The sequence below is a fragment of the Cicer arietinum genome, chromosome 2, assembly GCF_000331145.2.
Source record: "Cicer arietinum cultivar CDC Frontier isolate Library 1 chromosome 2, Cicar.CDCFrontier_v2.0, whole genome shotgun sequence".
NCBI lineage: Eukaryota > Viridiplantae > Streptophyta > Magnoliopsida > Fabales > Fabaceae > Cicer > Cicer arietinum.
Genome location: NC_021161.2, coordinates 49526425 through 49550197, shown reverse-complemented (window position 1 = coordinate 49550197; position 23773 = coordinate 49526425). Strand labels below are relative to the sequence as shown.

The 23773-nt window shown below is 30.0% G+C and overlaps 3 protein-coding genes across 4 annotated transcripts; 1 reads left to right on the top strand and 2 right to left on the bottom strand.

The window, feature by feature from the left end:
* The first annotated feature begins 82 nt into the window (after positions 1–82).
* LOC101505293 (hydroxyproline O-arabinosyltransferase RDN1) lies at positions 83–4363 on the top strand. The gene is made up of 9 exons (XM_004491185.4): positions 83–380; positions 812–1417; positions 1922–1989; positions 2081–2282; positions 2755–2852; positions 3009–3078; positions 3161–3232; positions 3371–3484; positions 3967–4363. Exons 2-9 carry the CDS (start codon positions 1037–1039, stop codon positions 4036–4038), a joined length of 1077 nt encoding a protein of 358 aa, XP_004491242.1. The 5' UTR covers positions 83–380; positions 812–1036; the 3' UTR covers positions 4039–4363.
* A 1516-nt stretch (positions 4364–5879) lies between these two features.
* LOC101504757 (nonsense-mediated mRNA decay factor SMG7-like) lies at positions 5880–11981 on the bottom strand. Of its 2 annotated transcripts, none has more exons than XM_004491184.4 (8): positions 11815–11981; positions 11242–11344; positions 10018–10620; positions 9783–9905; positions 8957–9189; positions 6894–8848; positions 6669–6791; positions 5880–6451 (listed from the first exon to the last, which is right to left on the bottom strand). In XM_004491184.4, the coding sequence occupies exons 2-6, from the start codon at positions 11308–11310 to the stop codon at positions 6916–6918; spliced, it is 2961 nt and encodes a 986-aa protein (XP_004491241.1). In that variant the 5' UTR covers positions 11311–11344; positions 11815–11981; the 3' UTR covers positions 5880–6451; positions 6669–6791; positions 6894–6915. The 2 variants fall into 2 exon arrangements, with proteins under 2 accessions (XP_004491241.1, XP_004491240.1); XM_004491183.4 differs by having other exon boundaries at positions 6669–6801; positions 11815–11980.
* An 8157-nt stretch (positions 11982–20138) lies between these two features.
* LOC101497685 (vesicle transport protein GOT1-like) lies at positions 20139–21638 on the bottom strand. The gene is made up of 6 exons (XM_004491243.1): positions 21608–21638; positions 21077–21168; positions 20897–20977; positions 20706–20806; positions 20543–20624; positions 20139–20252 (listed from the first exon to the last, which is right to left on the bottom strand). Exons 1-6 carry the CDS (start codon positions 21636–21638, stop codon positions 20139–20141), a joined length of 501 nt encoding a protein of 166 aa, XP_004491300.1.
* Positions 21639–23773: the final 2135 nt, after the last annotated feature.

Genomic DNA, 23773 nt, shown 5'->3' with positions numbered 1-23773 from the left:
AAAAAAAAAAACTAGGTTTTCACATAATCTCTCTCACCCTGTGAATATTTTGAGATGTATCAATTTCACTCTCTCTCACATTACTTTATCATTTTAATTTGGATTCACAGATTCATAATCCCACTCACACTCTTCAACCCTCCACATTTTGCAGTGATTAGTACTTAATTAACACTTTCATTGCTTTTTTATATTTTGTTGAAAAGTCAAAACCCCAAAAATCTCTTTTTTTTTTCTTTTTCTTTTCATTCCTTCAAACACTTGCCACCCATTTTCAATTTTCCTCCAAAGTTTCGTTCTTTTCTTATCTAGTTATTCAAAGTTTCGTTCTTTCCCATTTGGGGTGCCTTCAATTAACGCACAAGATCAGATCTATTTACGTAAGTCTTAATTCAACCATTTCTAGCTTTCTTATTTCTGTTTCAGATTTTGGTGCTTTGATTTTGCTTTGATTTTTATTTTGTTAGGTTTCCATAGGTTTCCATTTCATTAGTTTCTGTTGTAACTGCTTTGAGGGGTGTATGTGGCACATTGACTTAGGGTGTGTTTGGATTAGCTTATTTGGACATAAGCACTTTTGATACTGTCTGATAGAAAAGCTTATGAAAATTGTTTATGACATGTGCTAAGCTTATGATAGTTTGCCAAAATAGTTTATAGCTTATATGAAAACACAATTTGACTTTATTTTATCTTTTGTTATAAAAGTAGTTTATACATAAGTAATTATATGATAAAAGTGTTTATGATAAACTTTTAATTAAACCGTTTATCCAATTTATATGTAACTGTTTTTTTTTCTTTGATGCAGATTTTTCTTGTGGAACAAATAACTGAAGTAGAGGGTTCTTTTGATAGAGTTGTTTTTCTGTTTCTATTGATTATTACTATGAACAAAAGCTTTGTCTTTGAACTGGAGTGGTTTTAGTCTGAATTCTGAGATATTGCAGCCAGGAGAATTTAGTAGAGTCAATAGTTGGATTGGAGATTTAGAAAATTCATGCTTGAGAAAGTGAAAAAGTGAAGATTTTTAAAAATGATTGTGAGGAAAAACATGGGGAGGGTAAAATCACTACTTATGTTGCTTATGGTGTTGGGGTTTTTCTTTGCAACTTATAATTTGGTGTCTTTGATCATAGACCATAAGGCAGGAAGAGATGGTTTGGAATCTTTTGATGAAAAAGTGATTGGATTTACAAATACTAATTCAAAATTCCATGTTGCTGTTACCGCAACCGATGCTGCTTATAGCCAATGGCAATGCAGGATCATGTACTATTGGTATAAGAAGACGAAGGACATGCCTGGATCGGCCATGGGAAAGTTCACCCGAATTCTGCATTCGGGAAGGGGAGATCAGTTGATGAATGAAATTCCTACTTTTGTTGTTGATCCTCTTCCTGAGGGCTTGGATAGGGTAAATACTTTTCTTTTACCTTTAAGCACCTTCTTTTCCGTAAATTCCCGATATGAATAGTTTAATTTGAATGTGTAGAATGTTTTTTTTTTTACTATTACGGTATCGATTATTTTTAACTACTTGGTGTTTTGACATTTAGTCCTTACCTCTATAGTCAAACGCGTTAGTGACGGCCGCAATATCTTGTGTAGTGTAGATAATATAATCTGAAATGCTGCAAAATGATATTATAACATGCAGTATTCATCTGGGCATATGTGACATAATCGGATTCATTGCATAGCATCATCTTAGTTCAAGAAAAACAAATATCACTGGAAAATTTCAGATTTGTCTATAGTAGAATATGGTAGTATTAGTAACATATGAATTGTTTTTTATGCATGTATCTAAGACTGTTTGAACGATGTGTAACTATATGACATTATACTTGTTTTGCACTTGTATCTAGCTTCAATCCTCGTCATTCTTACAGACTAATCAATTTTTGTTTTGGTTCAGGGTTATATTGTCCTAAATAGACCATGGGCTTTTGTTCAGTGGCTGGAGAAAGCAAAAATTGATGAAGAGTAAGTATCTTAATTTTCTGAAAGTAATGTTTTCCAATCCAATTATGAAATCTAAGAAGCATTCCTTGCACGCATTTTATGATCGGTGCAGATATATTCTGATGGCAGAACCTGACCACATATTTGTTAATCCTTTGCCTAATTTGGCTACTGACACCGAACCGGCAGGGTATCCATTTTTTTATATAAAACCAGCTGAAAATGAGAAAATTATGAGAAAATTCTATCCTAAGGAATATGGTCCTGTTACTAATGTTGATCCCATTGGCAACTCCCCTGTAATCATCCACAAGGTAAGTTTCAATTAATAATAGCTTGCATAAGGTGCCTAATTTTTTTTTTTGGGTTTAAATATTTATTTAGTCCTAACAAATATTACTGTAAAATAAAAACTTTTGTTTTTATCGTCTTTTCAAATATAACATACTTTGCTTCTAGTCCATGTTGTTTTGTTTCAGTCCTTGCAAAATTTGTTTATGTTGGAATTGGTCTTTGTAATATGAGTGAGTTATACGACTAAATTAAATAGTACACATGTTACAAGGACAAATTTCAATATGAACAAATTATGTCGGGGATAAAACAAAAAATACAAATATCAAAAGCAAAATCAGGTTTATTTGCAAGGGTGAAAACAAAAAAATATTTTTACAGGAACTTGAACTAGAAGCGACCAACTGCATATTTAAACTTTTTGTTTTTTACACCAAGACCTTTATAGTTGTTAGTTTTTACTATTGCTGTTTGATTTTTCTGTATCATCAGTTTTTGCTGGAGGAAATAGCTCCCACATGGGTGAATGTTTCTTTGAGAATGAAAGATGATCCCGAGACGGATAAAGCTTTTGGATGGGTGCTTGAAATGTGAGTATTAATAATTAACTTAGAAATTCGAGATGCGAGAGCTTTATTTTTTAATAGTTAATCTCATTTAACTAATGTTCTTTTCATTTTATAATTTCTCCTGGACACTGGTCATAGGCCTAACCTTCTACTACTTTAACTCTCTGTTGAGTAAAGGTATGCTTATGCTGTGGCATCCGCGTTGCATGGTATAAAGCATATTCTTCGAAAAGACTTTATGCTGCAGGTTCGAATCTCTCGCATTGTCTAATATTTTCATTTCCCTTTCTTTCCTTTGTATTGTAACATGCATCGTTGGAAATTTTCAGCCACCGTGGGACTTAGAGGTAGGGAAGAAGTTTATCATACATTATACATATGGATGTGACTACAATATGCAGGCGAGTCCATTTCTCCCTCCGATTTGATAGATAAATTGTTTTTCCTTTTCCTATATCTGTTCATGTGCCAATCAAACATCGGTCTCGCATTCTTAGTTGTTCAATTACCAAGTTACTCATTATCACTTCTTCGTCCAGGGGAAACTGACCTATGGGAAGATCGGAGAATGGCGTTTTGACAAGAGATCGTATCTTACGGGTCCTCCGCCCAAAAACCTTTCCTTACCACCTCCTGGAGTTCCCGAAAGTGTGGTAAGTCTATTGATACCAGAATAGGACAAGATTTAGTATCTTATCATTAAGATTTGTCCGCAATTAGACCAAGATATCAGTTTGTGATGGCAAAATAATCATATCTACTCGATAGAACTAGAGTTAACTTTAATAGTGTTTCATTTTGTGAGTTCACTTATAACAAAAAAGAATTTAATGATGGTCCACCATTGTAATTTAGGGTTAACTTCCATCCTGATTCTATCTAACTCGAGCATTGATTGCGATAAATTATTTTTAGGGGAAATATGATTGGATGAAAAAATGTTTAATTTTTTCTAACATGCATGTCTTAAAATGTTGCTTCGGCAATCGTGATCTTTTTGGAGAACCTGAATTCGATGACTTGCATATCTTAATTGAAGCTTAAAGCTTCAACTATGCCATTATGTGTTATTACTTCCCTTATTGCTATTTTTGTTGTTGCAAATTAATAGATTATGTAATGATTATTTTTGTAGGTGAGGCTTGTAAAGATGGTGAATGAGGCTACTGCAAACATACCTAACTGGGAATCATTAAATAGAAGCTAATTGAGAGAAAGATAATGAACCATAAAACGCTGCTACGCCATTGACTTTAAGATGAGGATCACAAACACTAATTACATGTCAAAATAGATTAGTTTATGCAAATACAAAGGGTGATTTTGTGCTTGGTCTGAAGATAGAATTTGTTTTTTTATTTTATTTTAATAACCAGTTAAATTTTAAGTTAATTCTTTTGCATTCAAACATGTACAAGACATTTTGCCAAACATACTTTTTGCCAACTGATTGATGTCAAAGTGCAATGAATGAATGAAACAAAAATTGTCCTCCCAACAGGTTTGACTTCAATGGAAGTAGATTTGTGTTATATAGTGCTTTTGTTAAAGTAATATTGGTTTTTATTTGTGTTATACATTGCTGTTTAAAATTATGAAGTTGTTGCATGTCTTCTTCTGTAAAATTGAAGTTGTATGTCTCAAGAGTTTTTCTTTTTTCTCTCGATGCTCCGAATTTTAGATGAAAGAGATTTTGATAATTTGAAGTTTAGCTGGTAAGTAAAATTTGATTGATAGTAATTTGATCACATTGAAACTTCGAAGCCAAGCAAAGTTGCCTGTTCACAAATAATAGGGTTTTTTTTTTTTGTAATTAATAGGTTAGTTATTTACTTGAATACTACTAGCTATTACATGAATTGTTATTGCATGAAAGGATAAATGTTAGCAGTTAAGTCACTCCATTCATTCTAAAACAAGTGTCTTTTAAAGTTTTTCACAGTTTATAAAAGAGCAATAAATCAAAGTGTAACTAAATTTTACAAAATTATCTCTGCTAATTATTAGCTATTATTAAATATTAATGACTATTATAATGCATAATGATATATTAGTTCACAGTAATAATTTAGAGGTAGAATTTGAATAAACTTACTAGTGTTACATTGAAAATATAAAATGACATTGAAAAAAAACATCTGCGAAAACAAAATTCATTATGAAATGTAGAGAAGTATATAATAAGAAATTTGTCCAAAGACTCATTTTGGTAAAATTCAAATCGCTACTTTGTAGTTGATAGTTTATAATTAACGTCTTTTCACATGAAATTATACGTAGCGGTTTCTAACAAAGGTTTTTGAAATAAGTATCCAAGTTTCTTAATATATATATATATCAAACTTTATTTAAAATACCATCTTAATAAATATTATAAATTCTCCAAAAAAAATATCACATGCACTATAAACTATATTCTCATAGCTAACCATCTCAATAAATATTATAAATTCTCCAGAAAAATATCACATACACTATAAACTATCTTCTCATAGCTAACTATTTGCCCTTACTAACAAAGCATTTACCAAAAACTTTAAAATGATTAAACTGATTTTTAAATTATGTTTTAATAACTGATTTATTTTAAATATATAATTTAATTTTTAAACCATTTAACTGATTTTTTTTTATATAATAATCTAATCTATCAATATAATTCAATTAACTATATATTTTGCCCACCCTTAAACATAAGATGGTCCGAGTCTTCGTTATAAAATCAAGATATTGAGCTCATGAATTAAGATTCAACTCGGATTAGATAAATTCGGAAAAAGGCAAAGCAAGGAATACTTCTAATAGATCCAACGTGTTTTTCTAGTCTCTTTCAAATTGAAGAAAGATGGGGATACATGAAGACAAACGAGATAAGGCATAATAGAAACATCCTGTTTATAATTGGAATAGTATAGGTGAACAAAAAAAAACAAGGAAAAATTATCAACAATTACCTTACCCACCAAGAAAACATTAACATCGAAAGTATAGGAAATGACTTCCTTGGGGGATATAAATGAAACAGTTCCCAAATCATAGATAAGGATGGGAGGTAAATGAGTCTTATAATAGATAACATCAAATTCGCATGGACAAAAACATATATACGATCAAACCATCCAACAGGAATTATTAATTTGTAAAGTTCAAGTAAAACTTCGACTTGAAAAAGAGAAAAAAAAAAGATAAAGAGAAACGACATCCCTTGTCATGCAAACAAAGTATAAGAACCTTAACGAAGTTGCAGCCCATAAACACATGTGCTTAATCGAGCATATCCCATTATCGAACTTCACACAACCACTTCAAACCTATCAACCTCCCCCAACTAGTCTGAAGCTTTGGGGAAGAAAAGGGCTAGCACTATGTATCATCGGCAGCTAGATGATGGTACAATATCTTACATTATAGGTGCACCATTACGACATTTCCGACAAGTGAACATACCATAGGCATATCACCAAACCCAGAAGATACAAGCTCCAAGAAAACTGGATAATCTTTTATTTATCACCTTCTACTATTCACCCCCAACCAGAAAAGGCATTTACTTAACGAACTTTGAACTGTAAACATGTTTGCTTATCTTCCTTCCTTTGGTCTTTAGAGCTCAGTAAAAACTGCAATACAAATTTATTAGATAGGGTAAATTTACCAGTAAACACAATAATCAATAAACAGTTCAGAAGTTTGACAACAAAAGTCATGATTCATAACACTTCCCAACACCAGGAAAACACAAAAGCAGCAGACAATCAGACAAACGCAAGACTGTAATGGGTATGTTAACATCCAAGATGGTCCAAATTTCAGTATTAAGAACAATTTGATACCCACCTTTTGGAGTAGCAAGTTCCTGCAACAAGTCTAGGCCAAGTACACTCCAGCAACATTCACTGACAACGAGCTGAGTTGGAGTTTGAATGGGAACAGAAGGGAGGCGGCACATTTGTAAGAATCCTTCAAGAACCTCCAATACATTATTGTGTCAGTAATTTAAAAATTTAACAAAAGGTATCTATCTAACAAACAAACAGCAACAAATCCAGACTAGAAGCATACCATCAACATGCTTAAACGGACATCACACGAATTTACGACCTGTCCAGATTGACTGTCCTTGAAATTGCTCAGGCATCAGTTGCTGATTTCCATTTGTGAGTGGTTGCTGTGGCTGCAGTTGCTGATTTCCATTTGCGAATAGTTGTTGTGGCTGCAGTTGCTGATGATGGTGTGCATTTAAAAGCTCAGAAGTACGGTAATCTAGCCAACCATTCTGTTTGTCCCCTTGCAATGCTGATGGAACTTGTTTTCCAGGAAAGGGAAAGTACGCTGTCCCACTCAAATTATTGTTATTTACTTGCTGGGAATTTGATTGAGTGTAAGTAATAGGACCATTGGGGCCTAAACCTTTGGTTGATGAAGGCAGCTGATACCCATCCAACCAACTGTAGTCATCCATCACTGGAATCCCACTAATTGAATCTGAAATGGTGGATTCCATATCTAGTTTAGGAGAAACATGACTGAAACCGGGAGGTGGTCCATGGTGCCTAGAAGGACGGCTGACTGGAGATTTTTTCAAACCAGCTTGCAGAACTGATGATGTCTTAACAGAAGAGTTATCAGTAATGACTCCAGAAGAAGCAAAAGTATCGACTTTGGATGGTATCATCAAGTTTTCAGCTTTGGAGAGACCATAAAATAAATTAGTACTAGTACCAGATTGTTGGATAGGAACTGCAAGTGAGGCGGGGTTGAAGATTGATATAGCTTCATGCATTGGAAGCTCAGGTTTCACCACATGCCCATTCTCCATGAATCCAAGACCTCCAAAACTGTTGGCAAGAGACATTCCCTCCTCTTGCCACCTTGAAGAATGTTGCTGAACTGGATGGAAGTGTTGAGGCACCATACAACTAACAGAAGTAGGTAATAACATTTGATGGTTCACTTCACTGGGAGGGTTATAACCAGAATTAACGTCAAATTTTATATCCCCTCCAGAAACTGTTGGGACTGACTCTATGTCTTTGTGGACTGCCCCTGATGAGACAACCACTACATCAGCTCGCTTCTCAGCTACTATAGGTTTAAAAACAATAACTTCGTCGTCATCCTCTCCTTCCTCATACTGGTGGTTGTCTGGATGAACAATCCCTAACTTTGGCTTGTCTGCTGCATTTTCTTTCAATGAATCTTCTACAATAGGTATGCCAGAGGGAAGAACAAAATCATCTGAGATACGAGGCTCAACACCAATTGTAAACTTCTTTCCTTTTGCGTCAAAATATATCATTTTCTGATCAATCCTAACAACGTTTGCTAAAGCCTTTCCTGCAGCTAATATCCTTTTGACCCGGGCTTTTCTTTCTTTTTCACCATCACTCCCAAGGGAATGCTTCCTGGAAAAATCCAAGATAGTTTGTGCAGGGAGAAGTGGAACAAATCCTCTTAACTCAAAGTCCTCCCACAAAGCAAGCCGGTTATCAGTTTCTCCTTCTTCATACCTACTCATGTTATTAAAGCAAGTATCCTCTTCATCATCTTCAATAGACACAGGCCCAACTGATAGTAGCTTGTTCAAGAAGGAAATACAATTATTCCAAAATTTTGATCTTACAGTTGCTTGATTCTCATCCGCATCATTGCCTGAGGCAAGATCACGACAACATGCCAACCACTCAACAAAAACCAAAATGCCTGGTAAAAGATAACTACAAGAAGGATCCTGCAACTGCACACATCTCTCTATTATAATACTCATCAGTTCGAAAGCTGCAGTTAAAGCATTCTGAAGTAGAACTGCACGCTGTACAATTTCTGCATAAGTTTGTCCTTCAGATTCCTTATTTGCATTATGAACTGTGAAAACGATAATGGAAATAATTCTGATAATGGCAAGACCATTCTCAAGGGTATCCTGGCCAAAATTTAGCTTTTCATCTTGACCTGATGATAGAAGCTCGCGCAGGCCAGTGCTAATAAGAGAGAGAACTTCAGTGAAGGTCTCAAGGCTACACCATGAAATAGGAAGACAAAAAATGGAAAGAGAAAAAGTCAGAATGTATTAATGATGTAATGCATAAAAAGGTCAAGAGAGTGTGTGAATCAAGAATATATGCCTTGTACGAGTGAATAAGATTCCATTTAGACGGACAAAACGAGTGCTGAAGGATTTGTAAGTCTCTTGTATATTGGATGCTCCTTCCTTTCTAGGGCAAGCTTCCACACCATTACTCCTTGTCACAAGTTTTGCTTCCACTTTTCCTCTTCCTCTGCCAGCTATTTGCCCAGAAGATTCCTTGACTGCCACAGCTTTAACATCACCGGAAAGCTGAGAGTAACTTTGACGATTCTATCATGGTATAGCAAAAATATAGTTATTAGGAAAGTAAAACAATAATGTCAAAAGGATCATAGGCCATATGTAAGGGAGAACGATCCAAATGAATAAGACAACGCCATACACTAAAGCAACAAAAAGAGGACGAGAAAAGGTCAAATCCCTTATCCCCAACAAGAGCCATATAAAATAAACAAAAACATTTACAAGATAAGGTATGCTACACTGCAGTTTAAAATAAAATCAATTTTAGTTACATGCTGGTTAGTAGAGCAACTACACATAGAATCACAAATAATATACAGTCTCCCACAGACATGTCTGAATATCGTGTTTGCATCAATGCTAAACTAATTGGCAAGCCTGTCTGAAATTTACAACTTACAAACTTCTAATGCATTTAGCTTTGAAATTCAAACACTAGAAGTAGTAGAATAACCGAGAACATAAGTCATCATGATTGTATATAAGTTTGCAAGGAAGCCAAAAAACATAAAAGTTGAACACGAATAAAGAACACAACAGGATACTGACATATCAAACAATTGAGACTTCTGAGTATAAAAATGTTAGGTGTTTCATAATCAACTCCGTGGTTGCATTACCTTCTCAAATGCAACTATTAAATTGTCTCTAGCAGTTGTAAATGGACTATCCACAGCAAGACTCCGAAAATAACGATAGATAGTTGCCAGCTCATCCCCAGTATATGAAGCCAACAAAGCAAGCTGAAATGGATAGATTTATCAAAACCATGTATAACAGTTATATACCACAGCTCAAAATATGAGATGTGAAACAGACAAAACAAATCACAACAAGTGCAAGAATGCCAAAAACCTGATGATGGGGATTTCCACTTGAAGGCCAAATAGTCGCAGCCTGTAGATAGTAACTAGAAGCTGCTGCGAACTCACGCTTTGTTGAGTCACCTTCACCATACAATCCTTTGTAGCGAGCAAGATCACCTAAGTATATCAAACATCGATGACAAGATATCAAACTTTTCTTCATCTCAGCAGATTTCTTTCCATCTTTCTCCATCACAATCCGGTTCTCTGAGTCTTCAAAGTAACCAAGAGGAAGCCCATACTTTGCTTTGATTTTCATGATAAGATCGTGATAAAATCCAGTTGCTTCTGAAAGGAAAGTCTTCAACTGCAGCCTTATTTTAGTTATCCGCTCAGGTCGCCCAGAACCTTTCCCACCCTGATATGATTTTGAGCTTGCAGAAGTAAGAGCAGCACTGTAATGTGCCCTTAATTCTTCAATTCGTTTATAATGCAACAGCCAAAGAGCATACTCAATACCGTGCTTCTCAGAAAAAGCATGATCCTCGAGAATTATTGCTTCATAATTCTCACGCAACTGTGGCCAGATATTTGGGTCTGAAGGGACCTGCGTCTGAGCTGATCTACGGCGCCTTTTCTCCAATTCAAGGTTCTATGTAAGAAAAAAAAATTGAGATTACATCGTAAAAAAATTCTTACAAGTAAGCTACATCATACAATAACAAGCGATGTGTTCTACATGGTTTTCCACTTAAAGTTCTAGATTTTTATTTTGGAATCAATTAACTTAATTTATTTATTTATCATCCAAGAACTCGACAAGCACATACCAACCAGTGTGAAGCTGGCTGCAAAAGGAAAGATAAATTCATATTTCCCAAATAATGGCACAAAACACCAAAATATGCAACAATTCCGGGCAACAAAAACAAGAGAGGAGTGATGACAAATTCTTAGCACTAATTCCAAACATTATCATAAAATTAGTAATTTCCCCACTAGTGTAGACAAACACCAATCCTTCAGACTCATTCCTTTAAATTAATGTACTGAACACCAGAACATATCCTCCAAATGAAATTTCCTATATGCAGATGACAGATAGAGTTATCTAAAAAATACCAGAACACATCCTGCAAAAAGTAACTTCTTACATGCAGAGGCAAGAATCAGAGTAGCAAGAGATCACAATTGGCAGATTATCAAAGATATTATAGAATATAAACAAACAAGCACTAGTAAGTGAATCAACAAGAAAGCAAAATAAAGGTACCTTGTCATAAAGGCGTTTGGCACGCTCCCACGTTGAAGGAGCAGACATTTTATCCATCTCTACTATCATCGTCCATCAATCAAACGTCTATCAACTAAACAACCTATAAATTAAAAAATCCCAAAACAAATTGTTCAGTTAGGTTTAAAGAATCAGGTTTGAAGTGAGATAAAAGCATAACAACACCATTGTCGCTACATCAATTATCAACGCAATAAAGATAAACCCCAAACCTAACACATTCAATATAACTAAAATTCTACCATAAGTCAACAAATACACACATGTGATTATCAAATTGTTTAAATTAAATTAAAAAGCACAATCGAATGAATAAAATAAATAAACGTAATAATTCGAAAATTAAATTTTCCTCTGAATAAAGAAATTGCATAAAATTTGAACATGTGAAAAGATGCGTGAGCAAAAATATTAATAGTGAGAAAAAAGGAACAGATCCGTGAAAATCAAAAAATGAAATAATGATAATGATAATACGTATGAAATAATGATAATGATAACTGGAAGCAAAGAAGAAGAAGAAGAAATTGAGAAAAAGAGGGGAAATCAGACCTGTGTAATAGGAAAGAATGATCGGCGTAGAGATCCGGTGGAAGGTGTTTGTGTTGGAGTTGGGTTGGGTAGGGTTTGGTTGTGAGAGAGATGATGAGAGAGAAAGAAGAGAGAGAAAGAGAGAGAGAATGAGGCGTGGAAGTGGTTGTTGTGTTTTGGGGATACAAAAGGGATAATATTTCTTGTGTTTCTTGCAGGCGGTGAATTCTAACGACGCCGTTTAAACATTTTTTTTGTTCATAAAAAACGGTAAACCTAGATTTTTAAGGGCGTGTTGAATGAGTTTTAGTTTTTAAAAATCAATTTTATAAACTGTTTTAGATAACAAATTAAAATAAAATTTGTTTGATAATGCTATTTTTAAAAAAAGTTTTAGAAATTAATAAAAATTTGTTTGATATATTTATATTAAATATGTTTTTGAAAATTAATACTCTTACAATTGACCAACAAAACTCTATCAATAAAATAATTTAAATAAATAGTAAAATTAAAAGAAACTAAGGTTACATCAAATGTTATTATTTCTTCATAAATATATCTAAAAAAATTTAATCATTTGTTTATTTAAAGAATGATAAACTTATACATAAATTTGTTTAAATTAATTTTAAAATTAAAAGAAAAACTACAATAAAAGTTGATATCTCATTTATATATAAGTAAAAATGTATAGAAAATTTAATTATTTGATTCAAAATAAATGAAAAAGCAATAAAAAAATTCCATAAAAACTTGTATTTTTTTATACATACCGTGTCTTAATTTCTATTGTAATAAAAATTAATTTTGAATTAATTAATTTTAGTTAAAAGTGAATTGATTGTAAATTAATTTATATTTTGATACATTTGAGTAGAAGTGATTTAAACAATAAATTTAATTGCAGAAATTATTATTGGACTCAAAAATAAAAATCATAACTTTTATAATTAATTGATTCCTTTAAAAATAAAATCATATATACTTTTTTATCTATAGCTGGAATAGTAAATAAGTCACTTTGTAGATTTAAATCAGAACACAATATTTAATGTAACACTTTTTATATTTGTAAGTTGAATTAAATCTTAAATATATATATATATATATATATATATATATATATATATATATATTATAAACGAATTTGTATATATTAGTTTGTTTGATGACTAGACAAAATAGGTTGTGAAGCTTAACTTTTTAACCAAATTATGATATAAACTTTAAATTGCAATTTTATTTTTATTTTTATTAATTTATTAAATTAGTTTTTTTATTTTAAAACATGACAATTTTTATCCTATTTTTTTAGCTAAAAAGTAGTAATAAGATATGATATAAAAATGATTAACAGTTGTTAAATTGCAATAATTTTCTATATAAATTATCTATCAATTTAAAAAAATTATTTTTGTAATTTAATTAACGAAATATGAATAATTAATATATCTTAATTATTTTATATCATAAAATATATCACATTATTTAAAATATATATCAAATCGTAATTTTTTAATTCAAAATATGAAAAGAGTGGCCAAAATAACTGTAATTAGATAAAGAAAACTTCAATCAACATTAAAGAGAGTGACCAAAATCGAAATGGAGTGGCCAAAATATGTCACTTTAAAAACTTAATAATGTGATCTTATTTTTATGGGAATTCCATAATACATTAGGTTCAAAAAATAAAATAATATTTTCAAGAAAATACATTTTACTTTTTATTTTAAAGATCATTTCGAGTTCGAACTCATACTCTAAAATTAAATATTCTCACAATTTTTATTATAGGAATTGCACCTATAAACAAATTTTATTTTAATTTATTAAATCAGATAGTTGTTAAATATGTTATTTTAAAAACTATGAAAAATAATTAATGGCGAATAATCTATTATATACAAAAAAAAAAATAAACAAATAATTAAAAACTTATAATTAATTTTGTTTTGAAAAAACTCATAACTATATCTAGTTGATTGGATTTGAAGTGTTTAATAAAAATAAAACTAAAAAATATATATTATATTATTATTGTAAATTAAATTTTATTGTTTTTTATCTATATATATATTGATCTTTAAGCATATATGTATAATATAAATATAAAGTGTTCATCACTATGTTTAACAATGACTAATCATTATTGAAAAACATATTGAGCACCCATAATAAATTGGACCAATCATATTTTAGTCTTTAAATGAGTGCATTTATCAAATAGATTAATTTTTAAACATTTTAATCCAAAAACTATCTTAAAGTTATAGAGCATTTATCCTCGCTACAAGCTATTTTCCACTCAACTTGTAGTAATCTGTACAAGCTATTTTCCAATCAAGTTATTTTGCATAACTATATATATTTTAGAATCTCAACTTTGATTTTGTGGAAGCAACACCTAAAATATTATAAGTAAATTTTGTACTAAAAGATAACTCCAAAAAGCAAAAATAGTATACAAAATTAAAATCGAGATAACTTTATTTACATTATATTCTATTATTTGTTATGTCATCTTCAAAATAATTAGAATTTTATTTATTTATTTAAGCAGCGATAAAAGAGTAAATTGATTAAAATAAGAAGTTAAAATATTATTTGAGTGGAAAAAAAATGTCACTTCGAAATAGCACAGTGGTCCAACAAATAGAGAAGTTTAGTTAAACACAGTCCAATAGCAATATCCAATTTTTCATTGATTTTCCACTAGGAGCTATACAAGTAGCAAAGTGAAAAATGTGAAACCTTTTCCCTCGTAATTTTCCTTTGCACTAAATAGCAATCATTTTCTACATTGACTTACAATGTACTTGCTCTTAGTTACGTACATTATATTTCCAAAGTAAAAGAAAATCGAAATCCAATTTGATTTTGTACTCCAATTCAGGTTTTCACTTTGAACTTTTAAATTTGAGTCACGGGTATATTGTTCAATAGGTTAAGTTTTTAAATTTTTATTGTCAAGAACATACATTCACTTCTATTTTTCTATCATGTTTACCTATGTTTGATGAAATGATATTATTGTGTGTATCAGAATAATAAAATAATATTTAGTTGAATAATGTTAGTACATATATATCGAACTCACCACTGTTGTGTAGTTGAATAGTTGATCCAATAGCTAACTAATGTTATATTGTATAATATTTGTGACTAATTATAAGATATATCACTACTCTTTAAAAAAGGTTATGAGATGTGTAGTTACCGAGGATGAGAGATACCTGAAGCATGTAGACAAATATTTGCGGTTGATATATAAGAAATACAATATAAATATATTTTATTGATAAATATTAAGAAAAATATGGGATAAATAAATATTTATAATTATTACATATAAAAAATACAGGATAAATATTTGCAGTGAATATATAAGAAATATGATATTAATATTTATCATTGATAAATATTAAGAAACATGTGGGATAAATAAATATTTATAATTATTACATATAAAAAATACGAGACAAACATTTATTAATAAAAAATATAAAAATCATGACATAAATATTTTCGTTGATACATAAACAAATATACAATAAATATTTGCCACTAATATATAATAAAAACACATGTACATGACAAATCTTTGTGATAGATAAATATTAAAAAATACAGAATAAATATTTGTCTTTGATAAATATTAACAAAATACGGAACAAATATTTCTCACTAATACAAAAAAACACAAGACAAATATTTGTTATTGATAAATATAAGAGAGAGAAATATATAATCCGTAAAATTTAGCTCAATTAACAAATGTCGATATTGTTAAGTTGAATATTATGTATCAGATTAAAAAATAGAACTCCGCAATTGTGTGCAGGTTTCTTTACCATTTAATCTATAAACTTAAAAAATATAACAAATATATACGAAATATTTGTCATTGGTAGATATTAAAAAATGTGGGATAAATATTTATAACTGATGCGTAAAAAATACCATCAGGCAATATTTTGTCAATAATAAATATAAAAATGCACATGACACATATTTATCCCTCATATATAAGAAATACGAGGAAAAATATATTTCGTCAAAAAACATTTTAAAAAAATGTGCGATAAAATTTATAATTAATGCATATAAAAAATAAGGAATAAATATTTATTAGTGATAAATATAAAAAAATTATGAGACAAATATTGACCACTAAATAAATATTTATCATAGATAATTAATAAAAAAATACAAAACAAATATTTGTCATTAATAAATATTAAAAAAACACAGGAAAAATATTTTTTACTGATACATAAAAAATATGATACATATAATTCACCGATAGTTAAATGACATGACTTTAATGAATCAACGTAACAAAGTTATATATTTAACACCACAAACAAATTTTAAGTTTTGCATTTGGGCTCTCTTTTTTATTTATTATAACTTTTAACTAAAATTTTTAATTATAAAAATAATTTATATAATTGTAGATAACTAAAATCAATAAACAAAGGTACTAGTATTATTGATTTGATCAACTTTTAATATGCACAATATGAATGCTGACCTGGATAAATAGTGACAAATTAATTCAATTATTTATAAGATACTAATATACTTAAACACAACGTTAGTTTTTTTAAAATTCCACTAGATCTGGATAGTAAGATGAACCCAATACTAAATGAGATTGTTCCCTTAAAGAAAAATAAAAGGTAAGTGAGAATATTCTATTAAAATGGTACAAGAAAAAAAGTGAAACTGACGATAAATTGGAAACAAAATTACCTTAAATTTACTCTGTTTCATTAAGAATTGTATAATAGAATGCACCCAAATCTTTAAAGGCACTCTACAAATAAAAAAGTCTTATTTGAACAATTCAGATATAACAGAGAACATTAAAATAAAGGTTATTAATACCAAGCAAAATATAACTTAAGCAATGAACTTGTCATATAGAATGAAACTTACATTTTCCATTACAAGCTATGCCTCGTAGAAGAAAAAAATAGATAATCCCAAGAAAAGAGAGAAATATACCGAAACCAGTTAATTATATTCCAATCTCTTTATTGCATGTCAATCACATATATTAAATATAATAAGATAACCGTTGTAAATAAGATGATAAAATAAGATAGTACTAGAAGCCAAATATATAATATACGAAAATAACTTATAAATGATTTAATCGAATCAAAACAATGTTTACCATAATATCAAGGCAGTAAAATAGTATGTTTTGAAAACTTTATCATTTTATTATCAAGACAATTTAATAACATATAAATTGATAGAGAGTAAACTATTGGAATAAAATCGGTTATTTTATTGAAACATTAAAGCAAATTACATAAATAGTTCAAGAGTACAAACTCCTCAAATGAGACAAAGATCTCTTTGCCAATATCACTCCTTGATGATAAAAATTAATCCAAGGAGAAAAACGTTTAAGGTCCAATGTAGATGACGTTACAAAAGTCAAATATATTTGAAAGAAAAATAAAAGAGTAAGGGCTTGTTTAAATAAGTTTTAGTTTTTAAAATATATTTAAAAAAAATAAATTTTAAATAAACTTATTTGGTAATTCTATTTTTGAAAACAATTTTAGAATTGAGAAAATATAAAAACTTGTTTGATAAATAGGTTTTGAAAACTAAAAAACTTACAATTTGCCATCAAAACTATATCAATAACTTAAACAAAGTAATTTAAAAAAAGAATAGAAAAAATCACACAAAAAGTTGCAACTTTTTAAATATAGCGTGTTTACACGTGACATGTTCGAAGTATGTGATGATTGAGAAAAAAAGTACATGTAATTATAATTACATAACTACATAGCAAAACGTCACAATTATTTTTTTTGGCAAAAGATAGAAGATAATATACACCATCACGAGATGCAGAGGTAACTACAACCAAGCAAAAATCTACTTAAAACAATAGCAAAGATAAGTAAAAAGCAAATATTGAGAAAAATATCTAATATAAGGTACTACACAACTCATGCGGTGCCATGTTTAATATCTTATTCATTGTGTAGTACTTTATGGTTCCTTCAACCCATAACACGGTTACCACAGACGTTCCAACTCTATGGTTCCTTCAAAAATTGTTATGAACATTATCAAAAAATACAATCTCAAGTATTTATAGGTGTGTGTTGACCACAACATAAATGTGTTTGCTACATCATGGTAAAAGAGAACAAAAATTGAATACTAATTTCAGTTTGATAAATAAAAATATATCAAAATAAAACACAGGTTCAGAATAATGGATGAAATTGATGCATCATAAGATAACATTGTAATCATAAAGTTCGTTGTCAGTATAGCCATTACTACTTTCACTTAATTTTCCACTATGAACATGTGCAACATCTTCATCCGTCTCTTGATCAACTTTATTCTCTACATTATGGTAACCGTTATCTTTCACATCTATATTATTGTAATCGACTGAATCTTCAATTCCGCAGTTTTCAACCCGAGAATCGGATGAAATGGAACATTTCTATTTATTTTCTTCCTAAAACAACCGATAGAAATAAAATTGGCTCCAAAATTGAGTCAAGAAATGAAAAATACTTGTTTTGAGAATCACCAAAAGTCAACAAATAACGATTAATAAAAAAGATAAGAATACAAGTTAATTGAGATTCATACTTCAAATATATTATCATATTCCTCCAACAAAGTGGTAATAATTTTAATAACATACCGATACGAATGATTAGTAAAAAAACAGCTATTGTAGGCCAAAAACCACTACACACTATCATCCATCGTTAACTTAAAGCATACTAACAAACTTAAAACACAACGTAAAATTCGACTAAACCTAAATAGTATGATGAACCCATAAACATCAATAATCATGACCAAAATAGGTCATCCCTTAATGACAATCAAGAATAATCTAATACCAAATGAGATTGTTCCCTTGAAGAAAAGTAAAAGATAAGTGAAAATATTTCATGAAAAGGGTACAAGACATAAAATGAAAGAGACAATAAATTGAAAATAAAATTACCTCAAAATTACTTTGTTTCATAAAGAATTGCATTGTGGAATTCAACCAATGGTGAAAAACAATCCACAAATAAAGAGGATCTTATTTGAACAATTTAGAGATAGCAGAGCATTAAAATAGATATTACTAATACCAAACAAAATATGTTTTGAAAACTTTATCATTTTATTATAAATACAATCTAACAACATACAAATTGATAGAGTAGAGTAAACTATTGGAATGAAATTGTTTATTTTATTGAAACATGAAAATAAATTACATCAAAAGTTTCAAGCATAGACTACTCAAAGAGACAAAAATCTTTATGCCAACCTCTTGTCGCCGCATGCAACATTCCTTCCTACTCACATTGCTGTATGCCCATACGCTGCACCTCTCAATTATTGGCTGATAGCATACTAACATACTTAAACACAATATTAGATTTTTTTTATTTTTTTAAATTACACTAAACCTGAATAGTATGGTGAACCCATAAGCCTCAATAATCATGCCCAAAATAGGTCATCTCTTAACGACAATCAAGAAGAACCCAACACCAAATTAGATTGTTCCTTTGAAGAAAAGTAAAAGGTAAGTGAGGATATTCCATGAAAATGGTATACGACAAAAAGTGAAAAAAAAAGTAAATTAAAAATAAAATTACTTTAAAATTAATTCCTTTTATTAAAAATTGCATAATAGAATTCACTTCAATGGTTAAGGACACTCCACAAATAAAAAAGGGTCTTATTTAAGCAACTTAAAGATATTAGAGCATTAAAATAAATGTTACTAATACCAAACAAAATATAACTTAAGCCAAAAACTTGTCATAGAATGAAACTTACATTTCCCAAGACAAGCAATGCCTTGTCAAAGAAGAAGAAGAAAATCTCAAGGAAAAACAAAAATATATCGAAGTTAGTTAATCCTTACTTAATCTCTGTATTGCATTCTTGTCATATATATTAAGTATAATAAGATAACATTTGTAAATACGTTAAAAAAATAGAATAATAGTAGAGGACAAATATGTAATATACGAAAGAAACTTATACAAATTTAATTGAATCAAAACAATGCTTCTGCCAAACAGTATGATGGACCATAACATAATTAAGGCAGTAAAATAGTATGTTTTGAAAACTTTATCATTTTATTATAAATACAATATAATAACATATGTATTGATAGAGTAGAGTAAATTATTCGAATGAAATTGGTTATTTTATTGAAAGAGCATAGGCTCCTCAAGAAGACAAAATCTTAGTGTCAACCTTTCACCGCTGCATGCCACATCCCTCAAGCCTCACACCGCTGCACGTTGTACCTCTCAATTATTGGCTTATAGCACATTGAAGCTTCTGCTACTAGCTTTACCGGTATGCTTTCCAGAACCTGGTTTAATTGTTGTTAGCGTCCATTGAAGATAAAATCTCACCCATAGAGCAATAGGATTCTGCAGGAGGCAACACATTTGGTGAATCCTTCTCATCAACTGAGTTCTCATTTCCCTTTCTTTACTTGCTTTTATTCTCGTGTATAGCAGTCTTCTAATAGGAGTTAGCAGTCTGCAAAGACACAAAAATTAAGGAAATGACAGAAAAGGAACATTGTAGAACACAGGTAAAAACATTTTACACTAATTCCAATAACATTCTAGTGCATAATAAATGCCTAAGATGTTTCACAGAAGACTTAGTTGAATTTTGGAAGGTAAAAACATTTCAATGTATCACAAATACATACCAATTGGATAAATGGTTGTAGAAACAACCGACCAAGAACACGAATCATCCGTAAAAAAATAGCTATTGTAGGCCAAAAATCACTGCACACTATCATCCATCATTAGTGTATAGCATACTAACAAACTTAAATACAACATTAAATTTTTAAAATTCCACTAAACCTTAATAGTACGAGGAACCCATAAGCCTCAATAATCATACCCAAAATAGGCCATCTTTTAATGACAATCAAGAAGAATCCAATACCAAATGAGATTGTTCCCTTGAAAAAAGTAAAAGGTAAGTGAGGATATTTTATGAAAAGAGTACAAGGCATAAAGTGAAAGAGACTATAAATTGAAAACAAAATTACCTTAAAATTACTTTGTTTCATAATAAATTGCATAGTAGAATTTAGCCCAATGGTTAAGGACACTCCACAAACAAATAGGGTCTTATTTGAGTAACACAAATATATCAGAGCATTAAAATAGATATTAATACTAAGCAAAATATAATTTAAGCAAGAAATTTGTCATAGAATAAAACTTACATTTCCCATGGCAAGCAATGCCTTGTTGAAGAATAAGATAATCCCAAAAAAAGATAAAAATATACCGAAACCAGTGAATGCTAATCCAAACTCTGTATTGCATGGCAATCACATACATTAAGTATAATAAGATAACAATTGTAAATAAGTTGATAAAATAGGATAGAAGTAGAGGCCAAATATGTAATAAACAAAAGTAACTTATACATGATTGAATCGAATCAAGCAATGCTTCGCACAAAGTGTAGCCAAACGGCTCATATGACATCTACTTTTAAACATTAAGACCTCAAGAAATCCACAAGGTAGGGAATAGGACAAAACATTTAAAAAAAAATAATAGACTTAAATCAAATTAATATACTCTTCCACCGAAAAACTAATTAATGACTATGATGACTAATTTATAGAATTATATGCCTCAATGATATTTCATTTTTATACAATTACATGCAAGCAATAGAGAAAGTAGATTACTTATACAATACCATTATTGTTGATACAAGAACAAAAATATCATATTCCACTTACTTTTCTGATCATCCATCTCAAAGGAATCCATTTTACCAACAATTTAGATGTATATCATATTTGAGCTTTGATTTACTCCTATTTCTTTTAGATGATAAATGTCATAGAGTTTAGGACTTAAATACAACCTCCACATGCTTTTTTATTTATTTTGTTATAATTTCTCGTGCTTATTTTTTTAAAACAATTCAATATCATTAATTTGAGATAAATACTTTGATTTATGTTTTAGTTGGCTATAGATTTTAGTTTTTTTAGCAGAAAAATTTAAATTATGTTTTCATGTTATCAAATTAATTCACCAATAATTAAATGACATAATTTGAATAAACCAATGTAACTAAGTTATATATTGGACATTATAAGTTTGCTTCTATATTGGACATTTCTGTCTCAATTTCTAACGAGATTATCTTTCTTGCAACGTTAAGGGGTCTAATCTTCTCCCAAGATAAGGACTTTGAATTGTTTTGCAAGGCACTGATGGAGCAGATGCCAACGCCATTACAACGACAACACAAACCTTCAATTCCAGTAACCCAAGAATTATTTGCTTCTAATCATTCAATTCCTCATTTCCTCTAAAACATGCTATTAAGGCACTTTGAAATTATTCCACGTGAGTTTCTTTGTGGAATCCTTCCACAAATTAAAGTGGATAATGTGTCCTTCCATACTCAACTTTGTTAACTGAAGCTCAATATCTTCATATATGTGTTGAACTTCGAAATACATCTTTGTCGGCGTAATAAAGACCACATGATCGTCATCATTAAAAGATGATAGTTCCACTTTCTCTTCGAAGACAAACAAAACAAGGAATAGACCAAATACAAACAGAAATAAGTGAAACTTGAAACATTAGTTGAATAGATTAAGGGGAGACAAAGTTCACTTCTGAATTAGAACCATTCAAAAATTGAACCGAATTGGTTTTCAATTTGAAAAAATTGAACCGAAATGGTTTTTAATTTGAAAAAATTGAACCGAATTGGTTTTTAATTTGAAAACATTAATTGATTTCATTAACAATTGTATAGTGGAATTCAACCCAATGGTTAAGGACACTTCACAAATAAGGAAGTCTTATTTGAGGAACATAGAGATAACAAATTATTAGAGTTTCTTTAAAATTCCACTAAACCTACCTCAACAGTAAGAAAAACACATAACCCTCCATAATCATGCTCCAAAAACGCCATCCCATAATGACAACCAAGAAGAACCCGATAGCAAATAAGATTGTACCCTAGAAAAAAGTAAAAAGTAAATGAGAATATTCCATGAAAATGGTACAAGACAGAAGGTGAAAGAGATAGTAAATTGAAAACAAAATTACCTTAAAATTACTTGGAAATTATATCACGCACGCACGTGTCTCTTTCTTCCTCCGTCACTACTTAACATTCATTCTTTCTCAATCATATGTGCTTCAAAATTATTATCTTATTTCAAGTGTTGTGCAAGATATAAGTGTTTTGCAAGATTTGATGTCAAAGTTTATGGACATGCCAAAGAGAAATGTAAAGATACTAAAAAGAATCTTTTTTTAGTGGTTTAGATTATAATTGTTTAATTATCCATTGAAAATAGTAACCATAGTACTACTTTATAACAAAATATATGTATCATAATAAAGAGATGAATAAATGAGGATACAAAAATGAATAAAAAATAAACTTGAAAACATGAGGATAATCCAAGCATAATAATTCAAACTTTGGAATAAATATTTTTTTGATAAATTTAAACATAATAATCCAAGCAATTTTTAAATTTAACATATGTATGCATATTCAGAGTTGATGAAGATTTTGAGCATGGTGGTATTGATCTCCAACGTCAGTATTTGAACCATGCTTATTAAGTTTTGATCATTAATTTCCACAATCTTTTGCATCATAATAGCCACATTAGCTTCACCTAGTGCAATCTCCTCTAATACAACCTTCATATTTATATAAGTAGATTTCATAAGATTGTGTGTACTACAAAAACAATCAAATAGACAAAAATGAAAATTCACAAAAATAAAAGATCTCGGAATTCATGTCGCCGCGTGAATTGGAAATTAGATCCTTCTTAGCTTGCAACTGTTCTAGCACCCTTGATATCTTTATATATTAATTAATTCTACTTCTGGGATAATATAAGAGGCGAAAAAGT